The sequence below is a fragment of the Urocampus carinirostris genome, chromosome 18, assembly GCF_059441175.1.
Source record: "Urocampus carinirostris isolate Australia breed hairy pipefish chromosome 18, RoL_Ucar_1.0, whole genome shotgun sequence".
Lineage (NCBI taxonomy): Eukaryota > Metazoa > Chordata > Actinopteri > Syngnathiformes > Syngnathidae > Urocampus > Urocampus carinirostris.
Window position 1 is genome coordinate 8,535,585 of NC_142366.1, and position 12,838 is coordinate 8,548,422.

Here is a 12,838-nt window from a genome sequence, read left to right on the forward strand (position 1 = left end):
ATGCAACACAAACTTTTTCTTCTTTTTTCCGTGTTTTTTATCTACTTATTTTTAATTTTTTTTAAAAAAAATCTCATTGTGTTTAATTTTTCAGATCTGTTACTTTTTTCTTTTTGTTCTCTATTTACTTTTTTCCTACATGTCTTTTTTTTCTGGCTTTTTTTCTAAATTGTTCCTTCTTTTTTTCTCTTCCTTTTATTTCTTTTCACTACTTTTTCATTTTTGTATTTTTTTCTTTTTTGTTCTATTCCCCCCTTCCTTTAAGTCATTTTGTGCATAATTGTACATAATATTTGGTCATGTTGGGATTAAAGAAGCAAAAACAACCTGAAGAGCCGTTTAGGACCCGGAGGAGCCAGTTCCTCTTAGTGAGCCGAGCCGAAGAAGCCGGTTCTCGACAAACTGTACTAACTTTACTCAACTTTACTCGACTTCAAAATACTGCATTTGGGACCCAACGTCAGGGGAACCCGTGTATTTTTCCCTTCATGCACTGTAACTTTGACTTAAGTCGCTTCTTAATTATTAATTTTGAGGCCTCATTTTTGTGCACCCGCTAGATTTTCTTGTGCGCTGAGAATGTGCGAGCAGTGCGCAATTGGGAACGCTGCTCCAGAGTAAAAGTCGCACCAGCCAGAAAATGCATATTCAAAACAAATGTCACACCCGAAGTATAAATCGCATTTTTAGGGGAAATGAATTTGACAAAATCCAATGCCATAAACATACAGCCCTTTGAGACTCTTTGTGATTAAGGGTTATACAAATAAAAATGACTTGATTTGAAAATGACTTTAAATAAAGAACAACAGGGTGAATAAGTTTGAGGTATACAAACATTATACAATTGAAAAGCCTGATAATTTCAGTAACAACATAGCATATTTTAAGAGTTATTTAAATAACTCTAACAAAGAGAACATGCTCATCAGATTGGTTCCAAATTACTAAATCCAATGAAATAGTCATACTCTGTGTCACCGTTTCCAGTAAACAACTCATAAGTTTACGTCAGGGTCTTTGTCACCTCTGCTTCTCGATTAACTCAAAACTTTCTTTAAGCAGCTTGATTACCGTTTTCAGCTGCATATTTCACTACTGTACTTGCAGCTTGTTTTCTGCAGAATGTTTGTCTGTTTTCTGCAAGTAGAGCGCACGCCACCGCCCCGGTCACAAATTCACCAAGCGCATTTCGGCAAGAGTATCCTGCGGCCGTCGCAGTGTTAGTATATGGATGCTTTCACTAGGGACCTTAAGGGCTCTAGTTATGTGTCTGCAATGTACCAACTTTTGTCCGGTTTCCTCCCACATTCCAAAAACATGCATTTCAGGTGAATTGGCCGGTCCAAATTGTCCATAGGTGTGAATGAGCGAATGAGTTGTCTGTCCCTGTGTGCCCTGCGATTGGCTGGCAACCAGTTCAGGGTGTCCCCTGCCCACTGCCCGGAGAAGGCTGGGATGGGATTTATCTCAAATGGGAAGTGCCAGTGCCAGCCAATTTTTGCCATTTTGACTTAGTTTTGAAGGCTTACAGAATATTTAGCTCTCTAGCTGTATCGCCATAGGACACATAAAAGAAAGCTTGAAACCTCATCCTTCATTATGCTTCTATCTTATAGCCATTATGTAGTAAAAGCAGTCGAACATTGCTTAGTTTCTTGAAAACTTCTTAAAAAAAAAAAATTGTAAAAGGATGCATTTCAAGCAGATTTTTCTTAATATATATTTGTGATGGCTCCAATATCCAAGCAATACTTTTTCTAAACATAGGGAACTTTACATCTCCTGATGTTTCCGGTGACGTGATCTTATGATCGGGGGCGTGCACGAAACGTCATCCCTATCTGTACCGACGACTACAAAGGCATTTTGTCATCTTTTTTTAAAACGATGAAGCTTTGAAGCCTTAACAGTCTTATATCTAGCAATGGGCGGCAGTAGCTCAGGAGATAGAGCTGAGCGGTCGCAGGTTCAGTTACCGGCTTCTACAAGTCAAATGTTGAAGTGTAAATTGGTAAGTGTGAAGCACATTGTAAAGCGCTTCTGTGACTTGAAAAGTGTTAAATAAATGCCGACCATATATTTTTTCATTTATGCATTTAGGGACAATGCTTCTGAAAATGTATTTATATAAACGTCATGACCCTGAAGGCATTAACCGCAATAACCAAACAATCTCTGTACATCATATGTCCCAGAGACTGTGTTGGGTTTCGAACGATAGGCATGATATTCACCGTTTTAAATATAATTGGTTGGCACTCACCTTTCTTCCTCATATACATGTGGTGGACTTTCCTGTTGCCGTATTTTGGTTGCCGGATTCCGCAATTGGACAGAGAATTTCGGGCGTGATCCGGGTTCATCCCGAAGTTGAGGTGGTGGCTGGGATGAGTCATGGCCAACTGGAAGAAAAAAAAGCAATTTCAATTAGCTGCGTTGGGGTCATCAATAAAGAGCTTGGCCAAAGGTTGAATACTTTCCACATTGTATCTGCACAAAGAGCGGCCAAGCGAGGTGGTATTTCTCGAGGCTCGACAAAAATTCCCGTCAAAAGAAAAAAAAAAAGAAAGCTAGACGAGGGACGAATTTTACTGCTCAGTGAAGAGAAAGATATATTTTTTTGTTCTCCTTTGAATTTTTGGAGGGTGTGAAAAAGGTTTGAAGAATATGAGCCACAAAAATCGACTAATTGAATCTTTAAACCTTGAGTTTCTCGACAGAAGCAATCTTTTCTCCAGTACGCATCAGCGAAATTAGAGCCGCGTTGATTGACTGGAAAAAAGGAAAAATGTCATCAGAGTATGGACGATGGAGACCGCAGGAGATATTCATTATTATTATTCATTATCGTTTTAGGGTATGCGTGTGGATTCAGGGAAATTATTCCTCAAATCCATTAACAAAAGAATTGAAATTGTCCAGGACTTGAATCAATACTGATTGTATAAATTTAAGTTGCATGGAAACAAAGTTGCACGTGATCAGCAAACACAAAGTAATCAACTCAAAAGCTTGGTCGTACTATCATAAACATGTACTGATTATTTTATTTTATTTTGCAACCCAGACAATTGATTCTCGATCAATAATCTACCATAACATGCACCAACATCAAGGGGAAAAAAGCTGAGAGGACAGAATTGAACCTCTTCAACAAAAAGAAGCACATGACCTAGGGCTTCGCATTCAACCGAAATGTAATCGATATTGCAATGTGACGTATTGCGATTGTGTAATCGCAAAGCACTGCGGTTTGAGCTTTGTGTGAGCAGACAGCGCCATAACAAAGCTCCCCAGAAGAGGGCGGTGTTTTCTTAAAGTTAAAGCGTGTCAATATGATTAACCCTCTTGCTGATGTAGTCACAAATAAACATAAGACCCTCAATCCGCCAATACAATGCTGACAAACTTATGAGAGTTGGCTGGTTGTATGTAGCTACAGAATACAACAGAGTACAGAAACATTGGCACCATCTAAAGCAAACAGCACATGGATGCGTAATTTCCCCCTCGTAATATTCTTCCTACTGAATCTACTGATATCTAAGCTGCAGTTACAACTATAAAATACTGAAATCAGTTTATATCCACATATTTGTTTGTGTGTCACCACCGGTAGCAAATACCAGGCAGAATGTGGGAAGGGGCAGCCGTGAGAACAGAATGTACGATAAAAGAGTGGTGAATTTTGGTTTTTATATTTGTAAAATAATTTTGCAATACTGAATGACTGCAGAAAATAAAACGTTTTGGACATCAATCAAAAAGGAAGGAGATTTTTAAGTGGTTAGAATTTCAGAGACAAAATGGATATGGAGTGTCTTTGCTGTGTTAGTCTGCAGACTTTCAAGATTGCACATGCCAAGAAATATAAGATAAAATAAAAATAAGATTCACAACTTCCACAGTGTACATAATTTATTCTATTTCTTTTATTATGTGGCTATTTTTAAACAGTTTTAGTGGGGCGTCTTCAATGTGAGTACATACAGGAATTTGCGCTTTACATATAACAACCTATACTAGATCAAATATATTTGATCCTGATATACTAAATTAATCAATATTACATATGAATACATATCATATAACTTCATTTTAGTAACTAAGAGCATTTATATAAAGAGGGAAAAATGCAGTTGAGTCTAAAGTATAACCATAAAATAGGTACGCAGATGAGGTCAGTTTAGGAAGGGAGTGCTGCTGAGATGAATCCAGAAAAACGTATGCTGGTGGGACAAGCCAGTACAGATGATCACCCACTGCCCAAAAAACTACAACGATTAGGGCTGTGGGGATCTTACCGGAACGCTTGGGAGTCAGCAGCCGATCAGAGGAATTCAACTTGTAACCTAGTAGAGAGGTACAGCCAGGGGGAATGGGTACAGGGTGAAATGAGTGCCCTCCTCCGACAAGTGACGTGCTAGGTCACCAATTCTTCTCGACAACCGGAACACTGCAGGACAAAAGGTCGGTGTACTGCTTGTTCAGACCAATAATTAACACCCCACCCTACCCCCACATCTTTCAGAGTCATCAGAACCCCTGACATACAAAAAGTGTAGGCCCACTTCATCAACTCTGAGCCTCTACGTCAACCCAGTTGCCTTACCGCAGGACATACAAGGGCCAGGTAGAGGATTATTTTGCCTTTTTCCTCATTCACACCTTTCAACATCAATGAATCCTCATTGATGGGTCAAGAGGAACCATGAACTCACGCCAAACACTGGTCTGAAAATCGATGCAAGTCCAAAATGCTAGCTTAGCGACGAGACATAGAGAGGGGAGGAGGAGGGATGTTTTTTGTGCCTTGCACCATCACAAAACTCTGAATACATCTCCAAACTGTCATCTCTTTTGTGTGTTGGACCAGCATATACATTTATAAATACATAAATAAAAAATAAAACCAGTAGCTGCAGCTTATTTCAAAGTTGTAGTGCCCCCACCCCCTTTTCAGCTGATTCGAAAAAGAAAACACGTCAGTCAGTCGTGCTTGTTTGCATTAAAGGACAACATTAAATTCACTTATGACGCTATTGCACCCTTTGACAATTTCATGACTTAATAACACAAGCACTCATGAATATTAATGGACAGAATATTTTGATTTTAGTTTCCGGCTTCCCAAATGACTTTATAACATAAATGGCATTACATGTTAGCGCTAATTTGACAGACCCATAAATTAGTCGTCAATGTGGCATCGTCGCCATAGGCAACCGCACGCTGTCTGGTTTCGGTGAGGAGGCGGAGTCAAACATCTTTTATCATTCAGAACAGGTAAACTACGGCCAGGGTGCCACAAGCAGCCTGTGAGGCTTTTTAATCCAGCCCACCCAACGAAAATGGTAAAAATATCATATTAGTACATAAAGTAGCAGTAATTAAAAATTTTTGTCGTTTTTTTGTTTGTCCCGTTGTGTTTTTACTCCCCAAAAATACTACAACATAAATACTACAAAATTACTACAAAACTAAATACAAACATTTGTGCTTGACAGGGGATTAATGTATTGTTTTGCTTTTATTCTGAAAAGACAAAATACTACAAAAATACTAGTACAGTAATACTATAACAAAAAAATGTATATTATTAAAGGAATACAACAACTGAAATAGTATGAAAACACTCCATAAAAACACTAATATTAGAAAATACTACTACAGAAGAAGTACTACAGAAGAAGTACTAAAGAAATACTACTACAGTAATATTACAGATAAACAACAGAAACACATACAACGGTAATAGTACAAAAATATCACTACGGAAATACTACAAAAATACAACTACACGAATACTACGAATGTGTTACAAAATTCCTACGACAGAAATACTACAAAAACATAACTACACTAATACTCTAAAAATATTTTTAAGATAATGCTACAAAAATACTTCTACAGTAATACTACAGAAATGCTACAAAAATCACTATAAAAATACTACTACACGAATACTACAAAAATACTTAATACTGTTACAGTAATACTACAGAAATACTACAAAACTAAATAACAAATTGAGCGCTTAAAACAGGGACGTAGTATATTAGTTTGCTTTCATTTTGAGTCATTCAAAACCAACTTGATGAAACTAATCTATTGAACAATACATATAAAGAGAAATATCCCATGGAAATATCTGCATGTAAATGTATTCAATAATGCATATTAAAAATTGGATATATTGCCAAGCCCGGGCTTCTGGGCCAATTTTTTAACCAAATGCGTCCCTTGTCTCCAAAAGTTTGCCCACCCTCAATTTAGACGCAGGGTGTCAAACTCACTTTAGCTGAGGGGCCACATGGTAGGAAAAAAATGTCACATACTGGACTAGAAGGTTTTTAAAGAACGAATGAAAGGAATTGAGGAAAAGTGAACAATAGAGCGCAAAAGATAAAGGAAAAATAGAGAAAGAGGGAGAGAGAAGACAAAAGAGATAAAAAGAAGGAAATAGATAGGAAAAGGGAGAGCATGAGAAAGAATTTTTAAAAAAAGAGAGAAATAAACAGAGAGAAGGACAAAGGGATAAAAAAGTGATAAAAAGGAAAGAGAAAGAAAGAAGATAAATAAAGATAGTGAGAAAGAGAAATAGAGACAAGGAGAAAGAGAAAAAATGACAGAGAAAGACGGATAAAGAGTGCAAGGGAGAAAGAGAGAAAAATAGAGAGAGAAAGAAAATAGAGATTAAAAGAGATTGACAAAGAGAATGATAGAGAGATAGAGAGAAAAATATAAGGTGAAAACAAAAAAGAGAAAAAGGAGAAGGGAGACGGAAAGAAATAGAGCTCCAAATACTTTGAGAGTGTCGCTTGGCTTCTGCAAACTCAAGTGGACATATTTCAAACTGCAGCTCATTTTTCTTGCTTTCTGCGCTTCTCTCTGTGATGTCAAGCGGGCCGGATTCAATCCATTGGCGGCCCTGATCCAGTCAACGAGCCGCATGCTGACACCCATAATTTAAACGTTGGAAAGACCGGAATGCGGAAAAATGCAACAGAGGACCGTTGGAATGTCATGGTGCGGGCGAGCGCATCCATGAATAAGACAACAAAAAAGATAGAGATGCGGGCGGGGCCAACTATCTTGTACACTTGAATTATTGAGAAGATCTGTGATGCCCAGCGTGGGGCCAAAGTGAGGAGCGGGGGCCGTAACCGAAGCCCCTCCCTGACTTTTTACATCTTAAATGTTTAACAGACCGGAGCTTCAAAGTCGGCAGGCGGGGGGCAGGAAAGTGTGCTGGGGAGCGGGCGAAGCTCTCCGTATGGTTGACGTTTTAGTACTGCGCAACTGAGCCTGGAACGAGTACTTGAGTACAAGTCAAAGTGACTTGCAGATATAAGAGCGAAGAGCAATGTGCAACTCGGTTTCATGAAAAAAAAAAATCACAATTCACTAATAGACTATTCAGAGAGAAAGAGTGAGAAAGAGAGGTAAAAAGAGATCAAGAGAAAAAGACCAAGAGAAAGAGTGATAAAGAGAGCGAGACTAAGAGAAAGTGAGAGAGACAATAAAGGACAGAAAAAGACAAGGAGAGAAAGAGAGGAAGGAGAACAAAGTGTTGGGCATGACAGCATGATGAAGGGAGCGGGACACAAGTTCTTCTCACCAAGTTCAGAGAGGAAAGCAGAGCAGGTGCTCGCTCACAATACAGTATGAAAGTTGCTATGATAGAAATTGTCCAATTGGCATCAGAGATGTCAAGTCAGGAGATGCTGGCCGGTCCATGTGAATCTTGGCTATCTGAAAAGTTCTTCGGTGGTGCAGAAGGCATTCGATGGCATTTGTGACAAGTAGAGGGTAAGAAAGAGAGACAAAGAGAAAGAAAGGAGAAAGAGAGGTACTTTGAGAAAGAGAGAAAAAAAGAGAAACAGAGAAAGAGAGAGAGAGACAGAGAGAGAAAGAGAAATAGAGTAAGAAAGAGGCAGAAAGAAATAGATAAAGAGAAATAAATAGAAGAAAAAGAGGAACCTTGAAAAAGAAAAAAAAAGAAACAGGGAAATAAAGAGAGAGAAAGTTAAGGAAAGAAAAGGAAAAAAGAGCAAGAGTGAGCTACAAAAAGATAATAAAGAGAAAGAGAGAAAGAAAGGAAGGAAAAGAGAGAAAGAGAAATGGAAGGAGAGAAAGAGGAAACAAAGATAAAGAGAGTTAAAGAGAGCACACAAGAAAGAGAGGGAGAGTAAGAAATACAGTGCCAGTTACATTGTGAGTGGCGCCTGTCTTTGTTGCCACCAAGCGGCCAGACTTCAGACAGCAGCTCTTTTAGTTTCTCTTGTGTTTCTCTCAGATTTGTCTAACAGGCTGGATTCAAACCTTTTGTGGGCCTGATCCCTGTGCTTTAATTCATTTCAAAAATAATAATTATTTTAGTGAATGCAAACCAAATGTTCCATCTGTCCACTAGATGGCAGTAAAGCATATATCATCCGCCTTAGTAGTTTGATCTGTTGTAGTCTAATCATATTGCCCATTGCTAAAACCTCAATTTTTTCATTATTTTTTTATTCATTCATTGTAAACTAGTACTACAATTAAGCCAAAATTACATTATTTTAATAGCTCCCGCTTGAGTTAGTATAGCGTGGTAAGTTGGTTCAGGATCGAACCCTAAAATCCATGCTTTACTTTTTAATACTTGCAGGTCAAGAACATTTACATTGACTTTAGATGACATGAGCCTCATCTAAATAGAGCTGAAATAATTGTCAGCCATCCTGGTGCTACAGGAACCTGAAAAATAACTCAGAGTGGCAAAAGGCAAAAAAATATGAAAGGAAAGTTGTCAATTTGAGTTGCCATAGTTTGTATTTGTGCTTTTTGGCACTCGTTTTCAGTTGGACTACACAACACAGCGACATCTGGCGGTAAAACCATTCTCACTGTCACTTTAGAGTTTGATTTCAAGCATAAAAACTGGTTCAATCTAATATTGCACAAGGATAAAAACAAGATTGGAATTCAAACATTTTAATGATTGTTAGGTCATCTCTAGCGGTCCCAAATTGAGGTCATTTTTCTCCAATTTAAAGCAATACTTTTTCTTTTTATGCTTACTCATGCCCATTTTTATAGCATTTAATCACAAGGAGTCTCATCGAGCTGTACACACTATAGACTATTATCACACCATCCCCTGATCCAAAACCTACATGAAGGCAAGGAAAAACTCAAAACCTCAGCATAAGGAAAAATGAAGAAACCTTGAGAAGGGGCCGTACATGAGGTGATCCCCTTCCAAGAGGACCAGGCTGCAATCAATGTTGCAAGGGCATCAACAAACAATATAGGGACATAATCACCACAAAATATAAGTCATTCTAAGCTATAGGCATATAGACTTGCTGTAAAACATGGCAGCAATTACAAGCATTTGCAAGCATTTCACCCAAAACACATTTTAATCCTTGAAAACACAAAATTAAACTTCAAGCACTTTCTAGGATTTCAAACACCCGTACAAACCCTGCAATTAGCCATTTTTACTTTCCCCTCAACTCTGCTCAATCCGTCTGATGAAAATAAGTTGCCATATTAAGCAAAAGCGCGCCGATGAATAATTCAATGGCGTCTAGAAAGCGCTAAACGGCCCAAGACACCTTTTGGCTACATCTGCTTGTCGGCCATCGGGAGAGCCGAAGCATGAAAACGGAATAAAAAAACAAAGACGGATGAGCGAGAGGTGGGCAAGCTCAAAGCTCAGCGGTGGCCAACTTCCAGAAAAAAGACTGAAGAAAAGAAAATCAAACGTGTGTGTGGGAGGGGGAGGCGGCATTTCCTTCCTGCTACACAAATAGCCGCCGGTGGGATGCTATGACTCAATCTGGCCTCTCTTCTTATTTCACATTTGTTATTGTTTTTGATATTTTTCCAAAAAGAATGAATGATGTTGGAGCTTCAAAGGTCAAATGAGAGCCGCTCTTCATGCTGGTCAGACAATTAGAAACAATAAGTCACAAAAGGGCTTTGAAATGACCCCAAAAATTTGAGATGCACTTCATGTCTGTAGGTTATAGCCAAGGGTACGATTTCTTATACCGGGGTTCACCAAAAGGTGGCCCTGAGTAGTCCACCAGTGATTAGTCATTGCGATTTTCTAGGAAATTTGATTTCTAACTGGCATGATGCACTGGTACAGGGGTCTCCAGCATGGTGCCCCTTGAGGAGAGTTGAGGCCTGCGGACCTGTTCTGAAAATAGGTCACCAGTGCAGGGTCATTGTGATTTTCTAGTTAAATTATTTGTTATTGGTTGACTGAGTCTATTTAACACTATTCTTAATAATTAACCTGGTAACACAGTAACAATACTAGACTGTCTCAGAAAATTAGAATATTGTGATAAAGTTCTTTATTTTCTGTAATGCAATTAAAAAAACAAAAATGTCATACATTCTGGATTCATTACACATCAACTGAACTATTTCAAGCCTTTTATTATTTGAATATTGCTGATTTTGGCTTACAGCTGAAAAAAACTCAAAAATCCTATCTCAAAATATTAGAATACTTCCTCAGACCAAGTAAAAAAAATAATTTTATAACAGCAAAACTAAATCAAACATTTGAAAATGTCCATTGATGCACTCAGTACTTGGTTGGGAATCATTTTGCACGGATTACTGCATCAATCCGGCGTGGCATGGAGGCAATCAGCCTGTGGCATTGCTGAGGTGTTATTGATGCCCAGGATGCTTCGATAGTGGCCTTCAGCTCATTTGCATTTGTAGGTCTGGTGTCTTTCATCTTCTTCTTAACTATACCCCACAAATTCTCGATGGGGTTCAGGTCAGGGGAATTAGCAGGCCAATCAAGGACAGTGATGCCATGGTCAGTGCACCAGTTACTGGTGGTTTTGGCACTGTGGGCAGGTGCCAGATCATGCTGGAAAATGAAATCCTCATCTCCATAGAGCTTTTCAGCAGATGGAAGCATATAGTGCTCTAAAATCTCTTGGTACACAGTTGCATTTACTCTGGACTTGATGAAACACAGTGAACCAACACCAGCAGCTGACATGGCTCCCCAAACCATTGCTGACTGTGGGAACTTCACACTGGATTTCAAGCAACTTGGATTTTGCTCCTCTCCAGCCTTTCTCCAGACTCTGGCGCCTTGACTTCCAAATGAAATGCAAAACTTGCTTTCGTCTGAAAAGAGGACTTTGGACCACTCTGCAACTGTCCAGTGCTTCTTCTCCATAGCCCAAGTCAGACGCTTCTTCCGTTGTCTTGAGTTCAGAAGTGGCTTGACCATGGGAATACGGCTATTGTAGCCCATTTCCCGGACACGTCTGTGAACTGTGGCTTTTGATACCTGGACTCCAGCTTCAGCCCACTGTCTTTGAAGCTCCCTCAAATTCTGGAAACGGCTCTTCTTCACAATTTTGTTAAGGCTGCGGTCATCTCTCTTGGTTGTGCAGCGTTTCCGGCCACATTTTTCCCTTCCAACAGACTTTTTGTGGATATGCTTTGAAACTGCACTCTGTGAACAGCCTGCTCTTTGAGAAATTTATTTTTGTGTCTTACCCTCCTGATGGAGGGTATCAATGATGGTCCTCTGGACAGCAGTCAGATCAGCAGTGATTTAGTTTACTGAACCAAGCTGAGTGTTTTTAAGGCTCAGGAAACCCTCGCAAGGTGTTTCGAGTTAATTAGATGATTCAGGTGATTAGTTGAATAGCCTACTTGTATACTTTTTCATGATATTCTAATATTTTGAGATAGGATTTTTGAGTTTTCTTAAGCTGTAAGCCAAATTCAGCAATATTAAAATAATAAAAGGCTTGAAATAGTTCAGTTGATGTGTAATGAATCCAGAATGTATGACATTTTTGTTTTTTTAATTGCATTACAGAAAATAAAGAACTTTATCACAATATTCTAATTTTCTGAGACAGTCCAGTATATATATATATATATATATATATATATATATATATATATATATATATATAAATTAAAAAAATAATAATATATTGACATTAAAAGCATTTGTAATATTGAACATGATCATGATGATACAAAATAATTTATTTTAATCATGTTTATAACAAATTTTAAATTTTGTTTATCCTGTTCTAAATATTGTATAAACACAAAAGATAAAATCATTTCATAAATAAATAGATTTATAAATACCTCAGATTGGGATTTTCTGTCACACAGGGGAACCAGTGGTTGACTGCTGCTAGTATTTGAAGTGGAAGGATTTGGAACGGCCAATAATGTTGAACCGGTGGTGTTACTGTTAGTTTCACTGCCGATTTTAAATGCGGATCCGAGTGCATAATTTGATCGCCGGCAAGCTATTTTTGCTTTGTGCTTGTTCATTTTAGCATGATCGATCAGTGCCACACAACCTCGCGTACCATAATTGATCAGATCGACACAGTATAGACACTTTGCTTTCCCTGGAACATCACACTTTGCGATGAACTGGCTCAAAGTTTCTGTAACTTCCTCGATCTTTGCGCCGATTTTAACGTTTACTGTGACAGTCTTCTCCAGCCATGACCACTTAAATTTATTCTTGATTCCTTTATCAATCTCGGAGACAAAAGCCTCGTCTTCTTTTCTTAGTATTTTCATATTTAATTTTTCAAACACTCATTTCACGGTTTGAAAAGACCGGAAGGAGCGCCATGTTTGAGAAAGCCAATGCTCTGAACAAAAGCTCCGCTGATTGGTTATCAGCGAACCTATCGACCAATGGTCTAAATGCTAACTTGGGGTGACGAAACAGTCACGTATCATACCTCACCCCCCCCAAAATATTTTCTCATCGAATTTAGACGATTTACGGGAATGACCTTTGGGGTTCAAAAAC

At 38.5% G+C, this 12,838-nt stretch overlaps 1 protein-coding gene across 1 annotated transcript in view; it reads right to left on the minus strand.

Moving 5' to 3' along the window:
* drosha (drosha ribonuclease III) overlaps positions 1-12,838 on the minus strand; it is a 182,847-nt gene that overhangs the window by 120,116 nt on the left and 49,893 nt on the right. Inside the window, exon 18 of the mRNA XM_088322279.1 lies at positions 2,267-2,405. Within this exon, the coding sequence (XP_088178405.1) occupies positions 2,267-2,405 (139 nt within the window). The remainder of the gene's footprint in view (positions 1-2,266; positions 2,406-12,838) is intronic.